Source organism: Aquarana catesbeiana, linkage group LG13, assembly GCF_042186555.1.
Source record: "Aquarana catesbeiana isolate 2022-GZ linkage group LG13, ASM4218655v1, whole genome shotgun sequence".
In the NCBI taxonomy this organism is placed as follows: Eukaryota; Metazoa; Chordata; class Amphibia; order Anura; family Ranidae; genus Aquarana; species Aquarana catesbeiana.
In genome coordinates, this window is record NC_133336.1 from 78,273,664 (window position 1) to 78,295,861 (window position 22,198).

Sequence of the window (22,198 nt, forward strand, 5' to 3'; positions counted from 1 at the left end):
GTGCTTTCTAGTGTTGTGGTGGTACATATTGGTATATTCCTCATTCCTGTTTTTTTCTTTTTAAGGAAAATACAGACATTTGCTTGGATACCTTGATCAACAAAGTGGCCAATTTTAAGTAAGTGTTTTAGTGCTGGTTAGATTTTAAAATGTAACTTTTTTTTCAAATGTTCTAAAAGATATTCACAGTACACCCTGCATATCTTTTTTTACCACAACGTAGAGCTGGTGCTATAGTGTGAAAGGGTACTCTTGGCTCCAAGGAGAGTTACTCAGTGTAAAATATGCATCTTGCTGATTTACAGTATATCCATCATTTGCAGAAACCACAGCAGCCCTTTGGCAAATAACCTGCATTTTGGCATGTCCATAATAATTTGTTTATCTGTGTTGCAAAGTAGGGTTGCACCAATATCGGTGCTGATACAAAGCATTTGCAGGAGCACTTGAGATACCTGAAACCGATACCTTTACGGTGCGATTTGAGCCCATACAAAATGAATGTGCTCAAATTGCACTGCAAAGAATTGCATGCAATTGAAACAGGCATGCAGTGCAATTCCTGTCCGATCACATGAGGTTTTCCGCACCATCCTGTGTGAACCCAGGCTTGTCGTACTGACTTTAGCTTGTGTACACACAGTAGTGGTGCTGGAAACCGCATGCTATTCACACAGGAATCGCACTGTGTTCCTTTTCAAATCGCATGCTGTTCTTTTCAGTGCACCTCAAAGTTATCGGTTATGGCGAGTACTCAAGCACAAGTATTGGTACTCACCAATTTAATAAATAAAAAAATGGCACCGGTGCAACCCTATTGTAAAGCATTTGAATGTAACGCTTGTAAGTTGCACACCAGCATACAGCAAGAAGATATTAGCATGTTTAGTTTAAGTATCCTTTTTATGTATGGAAAACCCTGTTTCGGTTTTGTTCATCGACGGACCCGGCGCCTCCTTAATCTTGACCATTGGGTTATATCGCCTTCTCAGGAGTAGGACTAAGCAGAACAAGAAAACGCCTGGCTACACCCATGGGCTGTCCTCGGTCAGTATATAACCCCCTCCCTGCTCTAGGTATTAAGTTTATTTCTGTCTAGTCAGAAGTAAGGACCTAGCTCCTTGCTGTGATCTTTTTGTCCTAGCAAATTTTCCTTTTTGTCTTTCTTCCATGCATTTTTTTCCTGTCAGATCTGCAATCAACTGCCGGACTGGATAATCTAGATCCAGCGGTCTCCCCAGTCCAGTCAGCGAGCACGTGCAGACCTGAGCTCCGTGCTAGGTTGGGCACAACATAACTCGCGGGCCAGTCTCCATCCGTTGAGGCGAACGTCTCACAGGGTCGCAGACGAACAGGCTCTGGTCCGAGTCGCAGCGGTCCCTGGACCGACAGCCCCCACTTCAGTGGCGAGTAGTTCTGTCTGGAGGGTTACCCGCACCATGGATTGATAAGTACTACCCCCCCTCTCCTCCTTGGGGTGGTTTGGGGTGGACGTGGGTACCCTCCAGGGATGGTCGGACCTGCCAGCAGGATCCCTCCTCCCATCCTAAAGTCCCTTGGTTAAGTTGGGCTTCCCTCTCCCCCCACGGATTGGTGGGAGTCCCGGGGCAGGCAGCAGGGACTCCCGGGGCTCTCCCCCACCATTTCCCTTCTGGGTGGTGTGTGTTCTGCCCTGGCGGTATGGGGGGGTTTCCAGCGCAGAGGGTGCAGCGGTGCTGTATGTGTAGTGCAGTTTGGGGATCCGAGTGCAGAGTGCACAGCGGTGTCCCCTTAAATGTTCACCCGGCCTGATGGAGTACAGTACCTTTTTGGAGAGGGGGTTCCCTTGCAAATTGTGCAGCAATGTTGAAGGCACAGAGAGGATCCTGGTAGCATGCTTCAGCATGTCAAATGGCCGGTGACCGTGTTTGGGAGGTCCGATGACATCACGGCGGCCATTTTCTCTTGGTCTGGCTGGTCTCTGGCCGGTGGCCATGTTTGTGTAGCCGATATCACGGCGGCCATTTTTCGTTAGTCTAGTGAGACGCTAGAGACGGCCGTATCCTCGTGGAGATGCCAGAGCTCCTCCTCTACCTCCCCTAAGCTTCTCTTCCTGTCCCGGGATATATGAAATGGACGCCAACATTGGTGTTGCTGAATCCGAATTGCGGGTGCTCCTCCATTTGCTAGGGTGAGTCTTTGAGTGTCCATGTGTAGCTCCCTCTCGTCTGATAGGTACTCTGGCCATTGAGGTGTCCCTTAGTGGTGCCAAAGTTCCTTTGTACTACAGGGTCTTCTTACCTATGGAGCCTCAGGGTCGCATCTGGCCCACTGATGGCAGGTCCCTTGGAACCCCAGCTTTCCATGGTTGCGTTGACGTCTGTCCTTGAGTCATTGGTATGACACGTCCCCCGCCTTCCCCTGCTCAGTCTGTCTCATCTGATTCTGAGCCTGATGCCGCTGGGGACGTGGCCCGTCCAGGGGGGCTTTAATTTCTGGCCCCCTGACTTGTCCGATATTGAGGTGGAGTCCTCTGCGGTCTCAGCAGTGAGTGAAAAAGCACTGGTGGATGCACTTTTTACTGCAGTGCGGGAGACTCTAAAGATGGAGGATGTGGCTGACAGGGCCACAGATGTGGCTGTGTCCTTTGGTACGCATAAGTCACCTCGCACACCAAAGGTGTTTCCTTATCTGCCTTATTTTGATTGGTTGTTCCTATTCCTTATAGGTAAACCTAAGTCGCCCTTTGTTTCCCAGTACGCTAGCCCTTTGAAGAATCACTTTTAAAAAAGTGGACTACCCCACCAGTGGTGGACCCTCCTGTTTCCAGGTTGAATAAAGCAACCATGATCCCAGTAGAGGAATCCCCATCCTTTAAGGACCCGGCTGACAGAAAAGCGGAGGCTGTGGCAAGCAGCATGTTTACTATGGCATATCGCAGTTGGTCCATGGGCTGCAGTATATTTGTGATGCAGCTGCTGTGCTGTCCAAGCTTTCTTTCTGAGCGGTGGTGATTTAGAGGTGTGCTGTGGCTTAAGAACTGGTCAGCAGACCAAACCTCTAAAAAAGCTCTCCTTGATTTGCCTTTTCAAGGTGACCGCCTGTTTGGGGATACCCTGGATTACATCATTAAGGGTGTCACAGGGGTAGAAGAGTACCTTCCTGCCTCAATCTAAGAAAGGTAAGGAGCCTCGTCGCAGACTAGGGCCTTCCTTCTCAGGCCATAAGAAATTCTTCCGGGCTCCCGGGACTGCAGATAAAGGAAACAGATCTCTTAAGTCTTCCCTGGGAAGTTCAGAGAAATCTTGGTTTCGTAAGCCTAGAGCAGGCTTCTGCGGGTTTCCACTGACAAGACTCCTTCAGCATGAAGGTCTGCCCTTACCCATTGCTGGGTTGGGGGGACATCTTCCAGATTCATGGACCTTCTTTGTGAGGGTCAGGGGGGTCCACGAATTGAACCCTTTGGGGTTACCAAGGAAGGGGGACAGAATTTGTCCACTTCAGAGGCCCTGTGTCTCCTTGTGTGGGTATAATTCCTGTAAAGATTTAGGTGACATCCGAACTACCCAAAGTCCCCTCTAGCCCTGTTCAGGAAATTGGGCTACCTGGATCTGACTGGTGTGAATGCTGACCAGGTTAGTAGTTTTTCTTCTCAAACGTCGGCCCCTTCAGCAGGTTCAGTTCAACGGGAAGTACGTAACTGAAGCTCGTGGTAATCTCGCAAGTTCCTCTGGTAGATGCCGCAGTCGTCCTAGTGCCACTGCAGGGCCAACAGCTTCCTCTTCTGCAGTGCTTGTGAAGGACCGAGGGCGAAAGTCTTCTGGTGGCCGTAAATGTCCCTTGGAAGCTACCTCTCAAGGAGGACCAGTTGTACTGAGGGCTGAGCTTCCATTCTGCTTTACAGTAACTGGTTTTAATGGCCTAGCCATTGAAAGCCAGGGACTGAAAGATAGAGGTCTGCCGGGATCAGTGATCCCTACTATGGTGAAGGCAAGGAAGTCGACTTCTAGTAAGATATACCATTGTACGTTGTAAGCGTAAATTTCTTGGTGTGAGTCGATTGGTGTTCATCCTCAATCCTTTTCTGTGGCTTGGATCTTAGCTTTTCTTCAACAGGGCGTTGAGCAGAAATTGGCTTTGAGCACCATCAAGGGCCCGGTGTCTGCTTTAGCAGTCTTCTTTCAGCGACCCCTAGCCACTCGCTCTTTAGTTCGTACCTTCATTCAAGGAGTCCGACATGTGGCTCCGCCTGTATGGTCTCTTTTTCTGCCATGGGATTTAAACTTAGTGCTATCGGTTCTCTAGAAACCTCCAATCGAGAATATTCAGGAGATTCCCTTACCTACGTTTTCTCAGAAGGTGGCATTCTTGGTGGCTATTACCTCGGCACGCAGGGTTTCGGAGTTGCTGGCATTATCCTGTCGTAGTCCCTATTTAGTACTCTATAGGGATAAAGTGGTTCTTCGTCCCTGTTCGTCATTTCTGCCCAAGGTTGTCTCTGACTTCCATTTGAATGAGGACATTGTGTTGCCGTCCTTGTGTCCCAAGCCGGCTCATCCCAAGGAATTTGCTTTACATACCTTGATTGCGATTGGGGTGTATCTGGCAGCCACAGAGTCCTTCCGGAGATCAGACTCACTTTTTTTGGTTACACAGGGACCAAGAAAAGGGCTGGCCACTTCCTCGGCTACCATCTCCAGATAGATCAGACAGACTGTGACTCAGGCCTATTCTATTAAGGGTCGGTTTCCTCCTTTCCTTGTCACGGCGCATACTACTCGGGCGCTTAGTACTTCTTGGGCCTTCCGTCATCAAGCGTCAATATCAGGTTTGCAAGGAAGCCACTTTGTCGTCAGTGCATACCTTCACTAATTCTATAAAGTAGATATTTTGGCATCTGCGGATGCTTCTTTTGGCCGCAAGGTTTTGCAGGCTGCTGTTTAAGAGGGGGGGTTCCCTCTTGAGGGGTGTTTTTTCTTTAAAATGTTTTATTTCAGATGGGGCTCCTGTGACCCAGTTAAGGCTCCTGAGTCCTGGTTAGGGCTCTTGTGGTTAGCCTGGGGTTATTTTGCCCACTCCTCATTTTTCTTTGGAACTGCTTTTGGATGTCACAGTGGTCAAGACTAAGGAGGTGCTGTGTCTGTCGATGAACGAAAGAGAAAATTATATTTTTGTACTCACCGTAAAATGCATTTCTCTGAGTTCATTGATGGACACAGCACCCACCTGTATATTGAGTTTTTGATGCTTCTATTACTGCTTGCTACTAAGCTGAATACCTAGAGCAGAGAGGTGGTTATATACTGACTGAGGACAGCCCATGGGCGTAGCCAGGTGTTTTTTGTTCTGCCTAGTCCTACTCCTGCGGAGAGGATATAACCCAATGTTAAGGAGGCGCTGTGTCCGCCGATGAACTGGATTTTACGGTGAGTATAAAAATCCAATTTTTTGTTTATATGTAAAATATTTTGTGTATAACTGTGTTTATATTTTATTATTGATTTTTAAAGTGGTTGTAAAGCCTGAAGGTTTTTTAACCTCATGCATTCTATGCATGAAGGTATAAAACCTTCAGTGTGCAGCGCCCACCCCCCCCTCATACTTACCTAAGCCTGATCTCTATCCAGCAATGTGCATGAGACCTGAAGCTCTCCCTGGTCTCTCCCTCCCAATTGGCTGAGTTGCAGGGGCCATTGGCTCCCGCTGCTGTCAATCACAGCCAGTTAGGTGGAGGCAGGGCTGATCCATGCTCTGTGTCTTATGGACGCAAAGAGGTGGCTCGGGAGCGAGCATGTATGAGTGCCCCCATAGCAAGCGGCTTGCTATGGGGGCAATTGGCAAGGGGGGGGGCCAGATCACCAGCAGGGGACTTGAGAAGAGGATCAGGGCTGCTTTGTGCAAAACCACTGCATAGAGCAGGTACGTTTGAAACCTGTTTGTTATTTTTCCACAATATATTTTTTTTCTTTTACAGTTACCTTAATTGCCCGTACACACGATCTGAAAACCTGACGACAGATCGTCCTTTTTTTTTTTTTTTTTCTTTTTTTTTGCATGCTAGTCGCATATCGAAAATGAAGAGGTTACTTAAGTGACAAATTCTTGTACGACAGAATAGAAAATCGAAAGTGATGTCACGTGTTGCAGTGTATTTCTATGTATTTTCGGATGACAGTTGTACTGTTTAAACGAAAAACGTACAATCTGGTGTTGTACAAGAGAGTTTTCCTGTTTGTCTGATCGGATAATATCGGATGAACTGTCGTGATCAGCTCTCGAAAGCTGTGTACTAACGATCCGATTTATAGTACAATCGATTCGAAAGCTGTATTTTTCATCCAATTTTCAGGTCATGTGTACGATAACTCTTAATGTTTTGTGCTTGGTAATCAAACGCAGATTAGGTTGATATGGATGTCGACAATTCTAGAGCAAAAATTCCTCCTTGAAATGCTAAATAGCTAAAAGCTCCTGGCTGTGACCTAAGGTACAATAAAAAAATGTCATAAAATATATAGCATGCCATCAAATCTTAAACTCTGCCAATGCAGATGCATGGTTTTTGCAAGATAAAGCTTCAGGGCCCCACTTCTATCCAGGAGTTTTGATGACAAGAAATATGTATTTGCATTTTCTCTTTACCAAAACAAGTGAATAAAGCCTAGGCCAAGATTTAAAGGGGTTGTAAAGTCTCATGGTTTTTTACCCTAATGCATGCTATGCATTAAGGTGAAAAACCTTCTGTGCTTCAGTTGCACCCCAGACCCAATTGTTCCTCAATGAGCACGAGCCCAGCGGCTCCAGCCACTCTCTCGAGTCCTCATTGGATAGATTGATATTAGCAAGCGCCATTGGCTCCTGCTGCTGTCAATCAAATTCAGTGACATGGGGGTGGGTTGAGTCCTGCTTTCTGTGTCAATGGACGCAGCAGTGGTACTCGTAAGCGCGCCCGCACAGGAGCCCCCATGGATAGTGGCTCTCTGTGGGGGCACCCAATGAAAAAGCCCGGAGCACCGCCAGGGGGGCACCCCAGAAAAGGGGAATTGGGGCTTCTCTGTGCAAAACCCTTGCACAGAGCAGGCAAGTATGACATTTTTTTTTTTTCAAATAACCTTTACAATCACTTTAAAGACCCATGGCTTCCATTCTCCTCACACTGCAACTGCATCTTCATAAATTGAGAGTACAGTACAGTGTGTAGTCTCTGTCTTGCGGTGTGTTCTCTGCATAACATTTCCTTTAACTGGTCATGTGACAGGTTTCTTAAGCAGCACATAGATTATGCGATTTTTCTTTCCTTCCACAGGTGGAAGGAAAGAAAATCGCTCGATTCCTACATCAACACATTCAATGTTGGTGAGAACATCACTCGCGCAGCACTATTGTGTTCTGCCAGTATGTAGCCTTCCTTGCCTGCAGAATATAACGATTCCTGCTAGTGGCTATGATGGCTGGCAGTAATCGCATGTAAAAATCCTATGGGCTGGTTGTACCCAAGTCGATGGATGGATCAACTAACTTGAGTACAACCAGCCTGCCCATAGATTGATCCGATCAGTCTATGGCTGGCTTTAGTCTACTCAAGAATTATTATTTATTTTTTTGTACCCAGTCTCTAGGTAATAGAATTGCTAAGCATTAAGCACATTTATAAAGCACACAGCAGCACTTTGTAAATATAAAAGAAAAAGGCCCCTTTAGTGGTTAAGATCTTTGCATATTCATGGAGCCTTCCTTACCCTTTACATTTAGAAAGCCAGGGCTATCGGGTCATGGAGTTTATGAGCTAAAGGAGGAATACCTTGACCAGTTCAACGTTTTCTTCTATCATTATACAAAGACCCAGCGCAGTAAGGTAAGCAAGCAAACTATTTATTCCTTTTCTCCTATTAAGTTGGTTGTTTGTTTTTTGTGTGTGGGTTTTTTTTTTTTTTTTTTTTTTATTGGTTGACATACCAGAAATTAGATTTCAAGGTCAGTACTAGGTTAAACAACCCAGAGCCCACAGCACAATTAATCTGCAACTAATATACAGAGCCATACTGACTGCAGCAAATGTATTTTCTTTATCGTACATCATGGGGCACAGCCATTGTTATTACATTAATGAGTATATAGGCACCTTCAGGTGATGGACAATGGTATACCCAATACAGGAAGTTCACTCCCTATATAACCCCTCCTCCTCAGTTTTTTTTTCGCCAGTGTCTAAGGTGTTGGTCACAAGTGAAGATGTGCTCTGAAGAGCTCCAAGCTGGAGAGGTCCCTGCTGGATTTAAACAGCCTCCATAGACCGCATCCATCCAAAGTGCCGCTAAGGCCAAGGTGGATGGTACCCAGGCCTTGCATAAGAAGAACAAGGTTTTGCCTGTAATGCCTCTTTGTAGGGCTGGACCACAAGACTTTTTTGGTCATGCTACGTTACCTAAAGTTTTCCTGAGGGGTGCTATACAGGTCCAAGGGAGTGGAACCCCTATAATAGGGACCCGGTCCTTGAAGGTTTGCTAACGCAGCCTGCCGTGATGGGTGAAGTTTGGATCTGTCTGTTACAGCAGTATCCTGCAGCGAGGAAAAGGTAAGGGAAGAAGCCTAAGAACTGTAAAAAGTCCACCTATGCTTTTTTCTTACATAAGTAAAAATGTTGTCATGCCTAAAGTCTCCACTAGAGGGAGTAAATGCATACCTTATTACGTTGCTTCTCAGTCAGCTCAGAAGTCCCAGCTAAACAGTACATGTGTGGTCTCAGCAAGCCAGGGGGGATCCTCATCTAGAACAGGGAGGTACAACTGTAGCTTGTATCTTGTATCTGCCCCCCCCCTATGCATTATTAGAAAAGCTTATTTATACTGAATGGGATCACCCAGATAAGCATTTTCTCCCTCCAAAAAGATTCACAGCGCTCTATCCCATGGAGGAGAAATTCACCAAAAGATGGGGTACTCCGGACGTAGGTCTTCTAGCGTCCAGATTCAACATGAAGTTAGACAACTTTGTGTCCAGCAGTTGACGCTGCGATTTCCAGTGTAAAAAATAGTCTTAACTTGTCCAGTAGACAATGCACAAAGGCTTAAAGATCAAACTATTAAAAGATTGGAATTTCTGTTAAAATCCTCTTTTTCTTTGGCAGGTGCGGTTACTCAGCCTGCAGTTGCGGCAATAGGCATCTGTCAGTCTCTAAGGGACCAGTTTAGACAGGACCTTAAAGAGGTCCCTGCACAACATGCCCACGATTTAGCCGAACTACCAAGGGCGCTATGTTTTGCCATAGAGGCCATGAAAGACTCTATTCACCAGGCGTCCCGCTTTGCGCTTGTGCTAGTACACATGCGTAGGACCCTGTGGTTAAAAAATTGGTCAGCCGAAACACCTTGCAAAAGGCTTCGGTGGCCTATATCAATCACCAAGGGGGCACCAAGAGTCTGGCGGTGCAGACAGAGGTGAAACATATTCTAGCTTGGGCAAAAAGGAATGTTCCTTGCCTATCGGCAGTCTTCATTACGGGGGTAGAGAATTAGGCGGACTACCTGAGTCGCCAGCAGTTATTCCCAGGGGAATGGTCTCTTCATCCCGACATTTTTTGGGCTGTTTGCCAAAGATGGGGTACTACGGACGTAGGTCGTCTAGCGTCCAGATTCAACATGAAGTTAGACAACTTTGTGTCCAGGACAAGGGATCCACTCGCATGCGGAACAGATGCGTTGGTGACCCCATGGGATCAGTTCTCACTGATCTATGCATTCCCCCTATTCAGTTGCTGCCTCGACTTCTTTGCAGGATCAAGCTAGAAAGAAAGCCGGTATTTCTGGTAGCACCAGCATGGCCCAGAAGGTCATGGTATGCAGAAATCATAAAGATGGCAGTGGTGGATCCATGGTCCCTTCCACTACAGCCAGACCTACTCTCACAGGGGCCGATATTCCATCCTACCTTACGAGCGCTAAATTTAACGGCTTGGCTATTGAAACCCACATTCTGAAGAAACATCGGCTATCTGGGTCAGTTATCTCTACCTTGATTAATGCAAGGAAGCCAGCTTCCAGAACTATATATTATAGAGTCTAGAGGACATGTGTTTCCTGGTGTGAAGTTGGTGTTCTTGGTTGCTATATCCTCAGTAAGGAAGGTTTCAGAATTGGCTGCTCTTTCTTGTAAAGAGCCATATTTAATTATTCATGAGGACAGAGTGGTGTTACGCCCTCGTCCAGACTTTTTGCCAAAAGTGGTATCAGGTTTTCACCTGAACCAAGATGTTGTCCTGCCATCGTTTTTTCCAAAACCATGTTCCAGGGAAGAGAAGTCACTACATTGTCTTGATGTGGTGAGAGCAGTCAAAGTCTATTTAAAGATGACTGCTCAAATTTGTAAGACTGATGTCTTATTTATTCTGCCAGGAAAGGACAGGCAGCGTCGAAATCCACTGTCGCTAAGTGGATTCCGCAAGTTATAATTCAAACTTATAATTTAAGGGGTAATATTCCCCCTTTTCAATTTAAGGCACACTCTACCAGGGCGGTTAGTGCTTCTTGGGCAATGCGTCACCAGGCCTCCATAGCTCAGATCTGTAAGGCCACAACTTGGTCTTCAGTGCATATATTCACAAAATTTTATCAGGTGGATGTAAGGAGGTATGAGGATATCACCTTCGGGAGCAGTGTGTTGCAAGCAGCAGTATAGGTCCTCATGTCTGGGGGTACCCTCCGGGTTGTGTCTCCCTCCCCTCGAGTAGCATTGCTATGGGACGTCCCATTAAGTTATTACTTAAGGCTCTGTGTCCCATGATGTACGATAAAGAAAATAGGATTTTTATTACAGCTTACCTGTAAAATCCTTTTCTTGGAGTACATCATGGGACACGGAGGTCCCTCCCCTCTTTTATGGGGGTTTAAGTATATTGCTTTGCTACAAAAACCTGAGGTGCTCCTGGAAGGAGGAGGGGTTATATAGGGAGTGAACTTCCTGTATTGGGTATACCAGTATCCATCACCTCAACGTGCCTATATACCCATTAGGTTAATAACTATGGCTCTGTGTCCCATGATTTACTCCAAGAAAAGGATTTTACTGGGAAGCGGTTATAAAAATTATATTTCTTAGGTGTGTAAACTGCACTGTGGACACATGTATTAACTTTTAAATGACTTTTTTCGTATTTTATTTACAAAAAAATTACTTGTGGGTCTATATTCCTCATTGATTAAAGCTGCCTATTACTGTCTGATACGGAAAAAAGAAACCCTTAAGCTTTGTGCTGAAATGTCTCCTTATACTTATGTAGCATCATTGATTGGTCAATAAAATGTTGTATTGTTACCTTGATTACATTGGCTTAGCAGTAAAGGGGTCAAACTTTTTGTTATACAGGCTGAGCACGCACAGAAGAAAAGACGGAAACAGGAAAATAGCTCTGAAGGTAGAGTATAGTGACAAGAAATCCACATAGGCAACTGCACAAAAATACAGAAATATAGTACATAGTAATCTATAATACGGTGGAGTCACTAAGCTATTTTGTTCATGCTCTGTACAGCATTACCACCACCTCCTCCACCAGTCTTCAGTACAGCTTTCCACAGTGTTAGCAGGCTCCTGTGCTGTGATGTTATGATGCACATTCTTCGGACCATCTTGCAGAGGGCAGCAGAGGAAGATCCAACAATGTGGACTGAAGGCATGATACAGCTGGTATAGTGTTTTATTGTACATAAACCTCCTTCTTTTGAACTCCTGATTTTAACTGCTAAATGTGAATTAAATATTAACATAACTGGTCTTGAGGCAATAAGTAATTGGTCCATTAATGCATGCATCTATTATATTTAGAATTAAATATTTATCCCTCTTAAAAAGTACTGTATAGTGGTTTCAGATTTTGTGTTTTACTCAATACAAACTAAATGCGTTTGACCTCTGGGTAGCGAGCTGTGGATAAAGACCAAAAATACAAAATACATTTCACAGCATCTGTAGACATATACGTATAGGGGAACATTTGTAGATACTGTATAGACCTATTTCTATAGACAATTCTTTGAAGCTGAGAGTGGCTAACTGAAGTGATTCTAAAACGATCTAGTTGTGCTACCTTGGAAGCTCCAATTGGAGCAATATAAGGCACATACAGCTGGGAGGAGGCCGCAAAGTAGACCTAATAACTACTGCATAGGGTGTATTTCCTATATTTCAGAAATATCTTGCAATGCCTCAGGAAACTCTTACCATTCTAGAGCAAGTCTGGGCTGCTTAGCCCCTAAAGCGCTAGTATCAGCACAATGAACATGATCTTATGTGATTGATGAACATTCCAAAGGCAGTCTGTTCAGAGACTGCTCTATTTCTTAAGCTGGCCATACATGGATGGAGGGAATTTATTTATTTATTTTAGGTACTTGTATAGCGCCGTCAATTTAAGCAGCGCTTTACATATATATTATACATTCACATCAGTCCCTATACCCTCAAGGAGCTTACAATCTAAGGTCCCTAACTCACATTCATACCTATACTAGGGCCAATTTAGACAGGATCCAATTAACCTACCAGCATGTCTTTGGAGTGTGGGAGGAAACCGGAGTACCCGGAGGAAACCCACGCAGGCACAGGGAGAACATGCAAACTCCAGGCAGGTAGTGTCGTGGTCGGGATTCAAACCGTGTTGTCTCGTAAAATGAGCAGGATTCAGGCCAAAGCAGTGTGCAGTACCGCGTTTGACCTGAGGTGGGGGGGCGCTGGAGCCGAACTGCGCTGATCATAGCAGTTCGGAAATGCTCGGAAATACTACGTTCCCAAGCCTTTCTGAGGTTTGCCGAGGTCAGCAGAGCTGTCCTCTGGCCTTTCCGGCTGTTTCTGAGGCTCTCCGGCGCCCCCCCCCCCCCCGCCTCTGGCCGCATGCGGTATTGCATGCCATTGAAGTCAATGCGGAACAAATTATTTTTGTTTCCATTGACTTCAGTGGGGAAACTCGCTTTGATATGTAAGTACTTTGGATTACGAGCATTCTCCTGGAACGGATAATGCTCGTAATCCAAGGTTCCACTGTATATATACATTTTTTCCGTTCATCCAGAAGGTTGAACGAAAAAAAACTGATGCATCTATGGCCTGCCTTATCACCCTGAGAACTCCAATAGTATGAGCATAATAAAAACTATGTAAAGGATGCTTTAAAATGGCCCACCTATGAAAGCACCGCTCAGTCCCCTGGATCTAAGCAATTCAGGTCTCTATGTAATATAAGAAAAATAATTAATTGCGCTAATACATGTGCAAAATGACATAAAATATCTTCAGTGAAAAAAAATTTTTTTTGATAATAGGTGTAAATGAAAGTAAATATAGGTAACAGTTGATTGTGATCCACCAAAATGTCCCGTCAAGTGAAAACTCAATATAATATATTGGGAACTCCAAATCACCCAAAAAATTATAAGAAAGAGTCCAAGTGATAATTGGAATTAATCCGTGACAGCAAAGGAGGGTCCACCACCAGGAATAGAAGGGGTTACTCCTTACCAGATGGCCATGATCCCCCACCACAGAGGATCACAGCAAGCAGACAACCTTGTAAGACAGAAAATGGAAACTTCTATCGGCATCCACTAGGGGTCATCTCACCGTCAGCCACACCAGCGAAACCAATGGCAGGGATAACCATAGAATACATAAAGGGAGCTCACATAGTGTAAAACCATCAAGATTTATTGGAATTTAAAACACAAAGTGAACACTTACAAAACGTATGTAGATAAAATAGCCTTAAGTCCGGTTCCTTGGCCACAGGAGCACAGACAAACCCGTCCTGCTGGAATGCAACACTGTTTGGGGGTGACGTCCGCACGTCGTCTGGCTCCGCCCAGCTCCGCGTTTTGTAAGTGTTCACTTTGTGTTTTAAATTCCAATAAATCTTGATGGTTTTACACTATGTGAGCTCCCTTTATGTATTCTATGGTTATCCCTGCCATTGGTTTCGCTGGTGTGGCTGACGGCGAGATGACCCCTAATGGATGCCGATAGAAGTTTCCATTTTCTGTCTTACAACGTTGTCTGCTTGCTGTGATCCTCTGTGGTGGGGGATCATGGCCATCTGGTAAGGAGTAACCCCTTCTATTCCTGGTGGTGGACCCTCCTTTGCTGTCACGGATTAATTCCAATTATCACTTGGACTCTTTCTTATAATTTTTTGGGTGATTTGGAGTTCCCAATATATTATATTGAGTTTTCACTTGACGGGACATTTTGGTGGATCACAATCAACTGTTACCTATATTTACTTTCATTTACACCTATTATCAAAAAAATTTTTTTTCACTGAAGATTTTTTATGTCATTTTGCACATGTATTAGCGCAATTCCTTATTTTTCTTATGTTTACTCCACAATTGATGTTTATTGTCGGGATTGCAGCTTTTTAACGATTAATATAATTATAAATATAATATAAAATGTCACACATATATGAAAATACAACGTTAATTGTAAAATCAAATTCTAAAAAGCAGCCGCTGGAAAAACAATGCAATGTAAAAAAACAATACTAAAAACACTCTAAACTAAAAGAGTCCTTTATAATATTATAGCAGCGCTCTTGTCAGATATTTAAGAAATGACAAGCTTCCATATAATGTTCATATATGAGACAATGATGCGAAGGAGGTCAGTTGTGACTTGTGCTGTGATTGATCATGAACAAAACCTCATCCACCAGACACTTCACCATGTGAGGGAATCTCCCCTTTGGCGGTACACTCACCACATATACGGATGTAATGCGCCTAGTCAAAACTGATTCTCCACCACTCCAACAGAACTTCCACCGAACTTTAGTCACACTGTGCAAGGCTCCAGTATAATCATGTGAAAAAACGAATTGTCCACATAGTGTGATAGTGTATGTAAGTTTTAATGTAGCCCATAAACCCCCTTACAAGTTATACGTACTAAAAACAAGTTAATCTGAAGTAATGATAAAGTGCTTGTGCCAGCATAATCACCCGGTCACCGGTAGTAGTAGGGGAGAGATGTCTGTGTACATCAGCCGTTCTAAATACTTCCTGGATACTTGGCGGCCCGTGACATGCACGCGTCACTTCTGGTTAATCACAGAGATCACGACCCTGATGCGTTTCGTCACTTCCTGACTTCGTCAGTGCGAACTCCGGAAGTGCATCAATGTGTTTCACCCCCTCCAGGGCGTCATCAAGGAGAGGCGAAACAGGTTGACGCACTCCTGCTTTCGTGAAACCACTGACGCTACTTCCACTCTCCATGAAACGCACGCCGAAGAGCGGCGTTCCTGGATGTTTTCGCTGATGCCTGTTTAAATCCATCACCGTGTAAGTGGCGCTTCGGATTGCATGATTCTTTACATTGATAACAGTGCTTCACTATTAGTCCTTTCTCTTTTTTTCCCCGGTTTTGTGAGTCTGGTTTGTTTTTATCCTGGAAGTCCCAGAACAACCATTGAAGAGGTTTCTTGACACACACATTCGTTCCATACCAGATCTTATTGATCACAGCGTTTTTTGACCCCAGACTGCGAAGCTGAGTGTCTATGCTTTTTGGTGAGTGGGGTCACAAGAGGGGAGCGTGGCACACTGCACCAGTTATCTCCTTGGAGCACATATGCACTTTATTTGGAGCACATATCACTTTGATTATGAGTGTATATATATATATATAGATAGATAGATATAGAGATATATATTTGTGTTGTTAATATCACCATTCAAGCATTATTTTTTATTTTTCATTTTTAGTTATTCTAGTAGCGCTGTCTATTTATTATCATCCATATCGTGAGGTATATTACCTTTTGAGACAGCTGCCATTAGGTCCTACAAACTTCTAAGTGTACATATACACGTACACATTAAAAAAAAATGTTTTATATATGTAGATGATTCTGCAAGCCCTGTGTACAGTGCCTTGCAAAAGTATTCACCCCCTTGGCACAACCTGGAATTAACCACTTCAGCCCCGGACCATTATGCTGCATAAGGACCAGAGGACTTTTTCCAATTTGGCACTGCGTCGCTTTAACTGATAATTGCGCGGTCATGCAATGCTGTACCCAAACGAAATTTGCGTCCTTTTCTTCCCACAAATAGAGCTTTCTTTTGATGGTATTTGGTCACCTCTGCCATTTTTATTTTTTGCGCTATAAACGGAAAAAGACTGAAAATTTTGAAAAAAAAATGATATTTTCTACTTTTTGTTATAAAAAAAATCCAATAAACTCAATTTTAGTCATACATTTAGGCCAAAATGTATTCGGCCACATGTCTTTGGTAAAAAAAAAAATGTCAATAAGCGTATATTTATTGGTTTGCGCAAAAGTTATAGCGTCTACAAACTAGGGTACATTTTCTGGAATTTACACAGCTTTTAGTTTATGACTGCCTATGTCATTTCTTGAGGTACTAAAATGGCAGGGCAGTACAAACCCCCCCCCAAATGACCCCATTTTAGAAAGTAGACACCCCAAGGAAATTGCTGAGAGGCATGTTGAACCCATTGAATATTAATTTTTTTTGTCCCAAGTGATTGAATAATGACAAAAAAAAAAAAATATTTACAAAAAGTTGTCACTAAATGATATATTGCTCACACAGGCCTTGGGCCTATGTGGAATTGCACCCCAAAATACATTCAGCTGCTTCTCCTGAGTACGGGGATACCACGTGTGTGGGACTTTTTGGGAGCCTATCCGCGTACGGGGCCCCGAAAACCAATCACTGCCTTCAGGATTTCTAAGGGCATACATTTTTGATTTCACTCCTCACTACCTATCACAGTTTTGAAGGCCATAAAATGCCAAGATGGCACAAAACCCCCCCAAATGACCCCATTTTGGAAAGTAGACACCCCAAGCTATTTGCTGAGAGGCATGTTGAGTCCATGGAATATTTTATTTTTTTTAAACAAGTTGCGGGAAATTGACAAATTTTTTTTTTTTTTGCACAAAGTTGTCACTAAATGATATATTTCTCACACAGGCCATGGGCATATGTGGAATTGCACCCCAAAATACATTTAGCTGCTTCTCCTGAGTATGGGGATACCATATGTGTGGGACTTTTTGGAAGCCTAGCCGCATACGGGGCCCCGAAAACCAATCACCGCCTTCAGGATTTCTAAGGGCGTAAAGTTGTGATTTCACTCCTCACTACCTATCAGTTTTGAAGGCCATAAAATGCCAAGATGGCACCAAACCCCCCCCAAATGACCCCATTTTGGAAAGTAGACACCCCAAGCTATTTGCTGAGAGGCATGGTGAGTATTTTGCAGCTCTCATTTGTTTTTGAAAATGAAGAAAGACAAGAAAAATTTTTTTTTTTTTCTTTTTTCAGTTTTCAAGTTTGTGACAAAAAGTGAGGTCTGCAAAATACTCACTATACCTCTCAGCAAATAGCTTGGGGTGTCTATTTTCCAAAATGGGGTCATTTGGGGGGGGGGGGGGTTGTGCCATCTGGGCATTCCATGGCCTCCGAAACTGTGATAGGCAGTGAAGAGTGAAATCAAAAATTTACGCCCTTAGAAAGCCTGAAGGCGGTGCTTGGTTTTCGGGGTCCCGTACGCGGCTAGGCTCCCAAAAAGTCTCACACATGTGGTATCCCCGTACTCAGGAGAAGCAACAGAATTTATTTTGGGGTGTAATTTCACATATCCCCATGGCATGTTTGAGCAATATATCATTTAGTGACAACTTTGTGCATAAAAAAAAAAAAAAAAAAAATTTGTCTTTTTCCCGCAACTTGCGTCACAATATAAAATATTCCATGGACTCAACATGCCTCTCAGCAAATAGCTTGGGGTGTCTACTTTCCAAAATGGGGTCATTTGGGGGGGTTTGAACTGTCCTGGCATTTTATGCACAACATTTAGAAGCTTATGTCACACATCCCCCACTCTTCTACCCACTTGAAGACAAAGCCCTTTCTGACACTTTTTGTTTACATGAAAAAATTATTTTTTTTTGCAAGAAAAATTACTTTGAACCCCCAAACATTATATATTTTTTTAAAGCAAATGCCCTACAGATTAAAATGGTGGGTGTTTCATTTTTTTTTTTCACACAGTAATTGCGCAGCGATTTTTCAAATGCATTTTTGGGGGAAAAAACACACTTTTTTAAATTTTAATGCACTAAAACACACTATATTGCCCAAATGTTTGATGAAATAAAAAAAGATGATCTTAGGCCGAGTACATGGATACCAAACATGACATGCTTTAAAATTGCGCACAAACGTGCAGTGGCGACAAACTAAATACGTTTTTAAAAGCCTTTAAAAGCCTTTACAGGTTACCACTTTAGATTTACAGAGGAGGTCTACTGCTAAAATTACTGCCCTCGATCTGACCTTCGCGGTGACTCCTCACATGCATGGTGCAATTGCTGTTTACATTTGACGCCAGACCGACGCTTGCGTTCGCCTTAGGGGGGGACAGGGGTGCTTTTTTTTATTATTTTTTTGATTTTTTTTATCTTTTTTTTAAACTGTTCCTTTAATTTTTATGTTTTTAAATCATTTTTATTGTTATCTCAGGGAATGTAAATATCCCCTATGATAGCAATAGGTAGTGACAGGTACTCTTTTTTTTTTTTAAAATTGGCGTCTATTAGACCCTAGATTTCTCCTCTGCCCTCAAAGCATCTGACCACACCAAGATCGGTGTGATAAAATGCTTTCCCAATTTCCCAATGGCACTGTTTACATCCGGCGAAATCTAAATCATGAAATGCTCGTAGCTTCCGGTTTCCTAGGCCATAGAGATGTTTGGAGCCACTCTGGTCTCTGATCAGCTCTATGGTCAGCTGGCTGAATCACCGGCTGCATTCTCAGGTTCCCTGTTGGGACTGGAGAGCCAGAGACAAACATGGAAGACTGTGGGGGGGGGGGCATTCCCTCCCACTGCTTGTAAAAGCAGTCTAGAGGCCGCTGGCTGAAAAGAATGATACCAAGATGATACCTAAACCTGCAGGCATCATTCTGGTATAACCACCCAAAGTCCAGCAACATACCAGTACATTGCTGGTCCTTGTTGGGCATATATTGTAAACTTTTTTTTTTTCATGCAGCCTGTGGGCTGAACGAAAAAAAAGATATTGATCGGTGGGTATGCCCACCATTAGAATACCTCCCTTCATCCACCCACTTCTAATGATGGGCATACATGCACCATTTATATATGCTGAAGCATGGGGGCATCCTCCCACAAAAGGCAGGAGCAAATCGCTCCTCCACCCACTGCTGCCCCCACGCTTCGGCATATATGCTGACGTATGTAACTGTGGTGGTGAAATCACCTCCGACAGCGCTGGAATCGCGGCTTTATATATCGTGGGAGCAAACGTTGTTGCTGTCAAGATAAATAAATCCGTGCTGCAACTGAATGGCGTACCTGCTAAGCAAATGATGGTTAACAATAAAACAAAGTAACCTTACAGTATAACAGTAAGACTTACCATACCTGCAAAGCAAATACAAAAAAAAAACATAGTAAAAAATAAAACATTTAACGCAACCTGTGCCTAAAATATATATATGCCGAAGCATGGGGGCATCCTCCCACAAAAGGCAGGAGCAAATCGCTCCTCCACCCACTGCTGCCCCCACGCTTCGGCATATATGCTGAAGTATGTAACTGTGGTGGTGAAATCACCTCCGACAGCGCTGAAGTCACGGCTTTATGTATCGTGGGAGCAAACACTGTTGCTGTCAAGATAAATAAATCCGCTCTGCAGCTGAATGGCGTACCTGAAAACGAAAAAGTGGTTAACAATAAAAAAACAAAGTATAAAAAAACTGCATACCTATAAAGCAAACATGATAACAACATAACAATAAAACATTGCAGTAAAACATTGCAGTATAGAATACAATAAAAAAGAGAAGAACAATAGAGAGAGAACAATAAAACAACATCTATTTTTGGCTTTTTTATTTTATTTTTATTTTTTTTTTACACTTTTTTTTGTAACTTTTAACTTTTTTAACTGGTACCAGGTTTGGGTCTCTCAAAATGCGATGGCATCTTTGGAGACCCTGTGAAAGTGTGTCCTAGTCTGTGCAGTGCTGTACCCTACGCTAATACTCCACTAGTGTATGGTAGCGTTCAAAACATTCACCCATGCAAAGACCAGGATTGTCAGGACAGGAGGGACAATAATACCGGGTGTCACGCCTAAATCCGTGCTACAGACACGACATCTTTTTTGGGGGGCTCGTTGGGTAGGGGTACTCAGGAGGACATATTGAAAATGCCTTTCATGCAGCCGGCTTACTGCATTTGGTTGGGGAAGGTGAGGTGGAGCACTGTCTGGATACAGAAGGGCTCTGAAGATCTCTTCCTGGAATTTAAGGAAGGATCCAGTCCGTCCTGATGCTCTGTATAGCACATGAGCATTCAGCAAAGCCAATTGAAATAAATAAACAGACACTTTTTTGTACCAGCGTCTGGCCTTACGGGCAACTAGGTACGGCGCCAACAACTGGTCGTTGAGGTCCACCCCTCCCATATTTTGGTTATATTCATGGACACAGAGGGGTTTCTCCACAACACCAGTCGCCGTAGGAATTTGGACCGTCGTGTCTGCATGAAGGGAGGTAAGAACGAAAACATTCTTATTGTCCCTCCACTTCATAGCGAGCAAGTTATTACACTTCAATCAGGCTCTCTCCCCCAGCCTAAGACGGGAATCTACAAGCTGCTGGGGAAAGCCCCGGCAATTAGGTCGCACGGTGCCACATGCTCCAATCTGTTGATCAAAAAGGTGACTAAAAAGTGGCACGCTCGTGTAATAATTGTCCACGTACAAGTGGTACCCCTTTCCGAATAAGGGTGACACCAAGTCCCACACTATCTTGCCAGCGCTTCCTATGTAGTCAGGGCAGTTTGTCGGCTCTACGTGACTATCTTTGCCCTCATAAACCATAAAACTACATGTATAGCCTGTGGCCCTGTCACAGAGCTTATACATCTTGACCCCGTATCTGGCACGCTTGCTGGGAAGGTACTGTTTGAATGACAAGCGGCCAGAAAATTTAATCAGGGACTCATCAACGCAGACAACTTGATGGGGAGTAAACAAGTCTGCAAAACGTTGGTTGAAGTGGTTTACGAGGGGCCGAATTTTGTAGAGCCGATCATATCCAGGGTCTCCACGAGGACGACAGAGTTCATTGTCGTTGAAGTGCATGAACCGCAAAATCTGCTCGTATCGTGCCCTGGCCATGGAGGCAGAGAACACGGGCGCATGGTAAATTGGGTCAGTGGACCAATATGACCGCAACTTACTCTTTTTATTCAAGCCCATGTTGAGGGAAAGGCCCAGAAAGATCTTAAATTCGGAGACCGTAATTGGTCTCCACTCTCTGGCAAGGGAGGACTGGGGAATAGTGGCGATGTGTTGACCAGCGTACAAATTGCTTTGGTCCACAATAGATCTATAGAGATCTTCGGTGAAAAACAGCGAAAAAAAATCCAGTGGCGTAAAATCAACTGTTTCCACCTGAATTCCGGGTTGGCCAGTGAATGGGGGAAGTACGGGTGCTGCAGAAGTGGTGGGTTCCCAATTCGGATTGGCGAATGCAGCAGGAAGGGCACTATGGGCTCGACGGGCCTGTCTTTGTCTTCTTGGTGGCAGCGGGACACTACTAGTGCTTGCCACCTCACCAGCTTGAACTGAACTTATGGGACTTGCCACGTCACCAAGTGTTACTGCAGTGCTGGATGTACGACCAGGGTGTACTAGGCCGCTGGTGCTTGCCAGTTCACCAGAAGGTATAGCGGCACTAGTACTTCTCTGCTCCATACGAGAGCCCTGCGGTTCTTGCACTTCAAGGACAGAAGAAGAAGATTGGGGTCTGGTACGCCTGACCTTAGCAGGGACCACAACTCCGTCGTCAGAGCTATCTGTCATGGAGCCGCTGTCCTCTACAGGATCGTATTCTGAGCCTGAATCTGACAGATGAGTGACTTCCTCTTCACTATCTGTCATGCTCAGAAACGTGTAGGCCTCTTCACTAGTGTACCTTCGATTTGCCATTTTGGGCTCTAAATTTAGGGGTACACTAGTGAGACTCACAGGCAAAAAAGCTCCTGACTGTTAGCGACTGTATAAAAACGCTACCAAAAAACTGTTAGCGATCGCAGGGATCAGGCCTGACTCTGCGAACGCTGCAGTTATGTGTGCTTAGTGTTTTGTAAGTGTCAGTGA

General features: G+C 44.2%; 1 protein-coding gene across 1 annotated transcript in view; it reads left to right on the forward strand.

The window, feature by feature from the left end:
- The window catches only part of UBR1 (ubiquitin protein ligase E3 component n-recognin 1), a gene marked incomplete in the record, with an annotated part of 288,714 nt that overhangs the window by 131,373 nt on the left and 135,143 nt on the right, over nucleotides 1-22,198 (forward strand). The window contains 4 exon segments of the mRNA XM_073609777.1: nucleotides 66-118; nucleotides 7,732-7,834; nucleotides 11,341-11,389; nucleotides 11,507-11,661. Of these exon segments, the coding sequence (XP_073465878.1) occupies nucleotides 66-118; nucleotides 7,732-7,834; nucleotides 11,341-11,389; nucleotides 11,507-11,661 (360 nt within the window).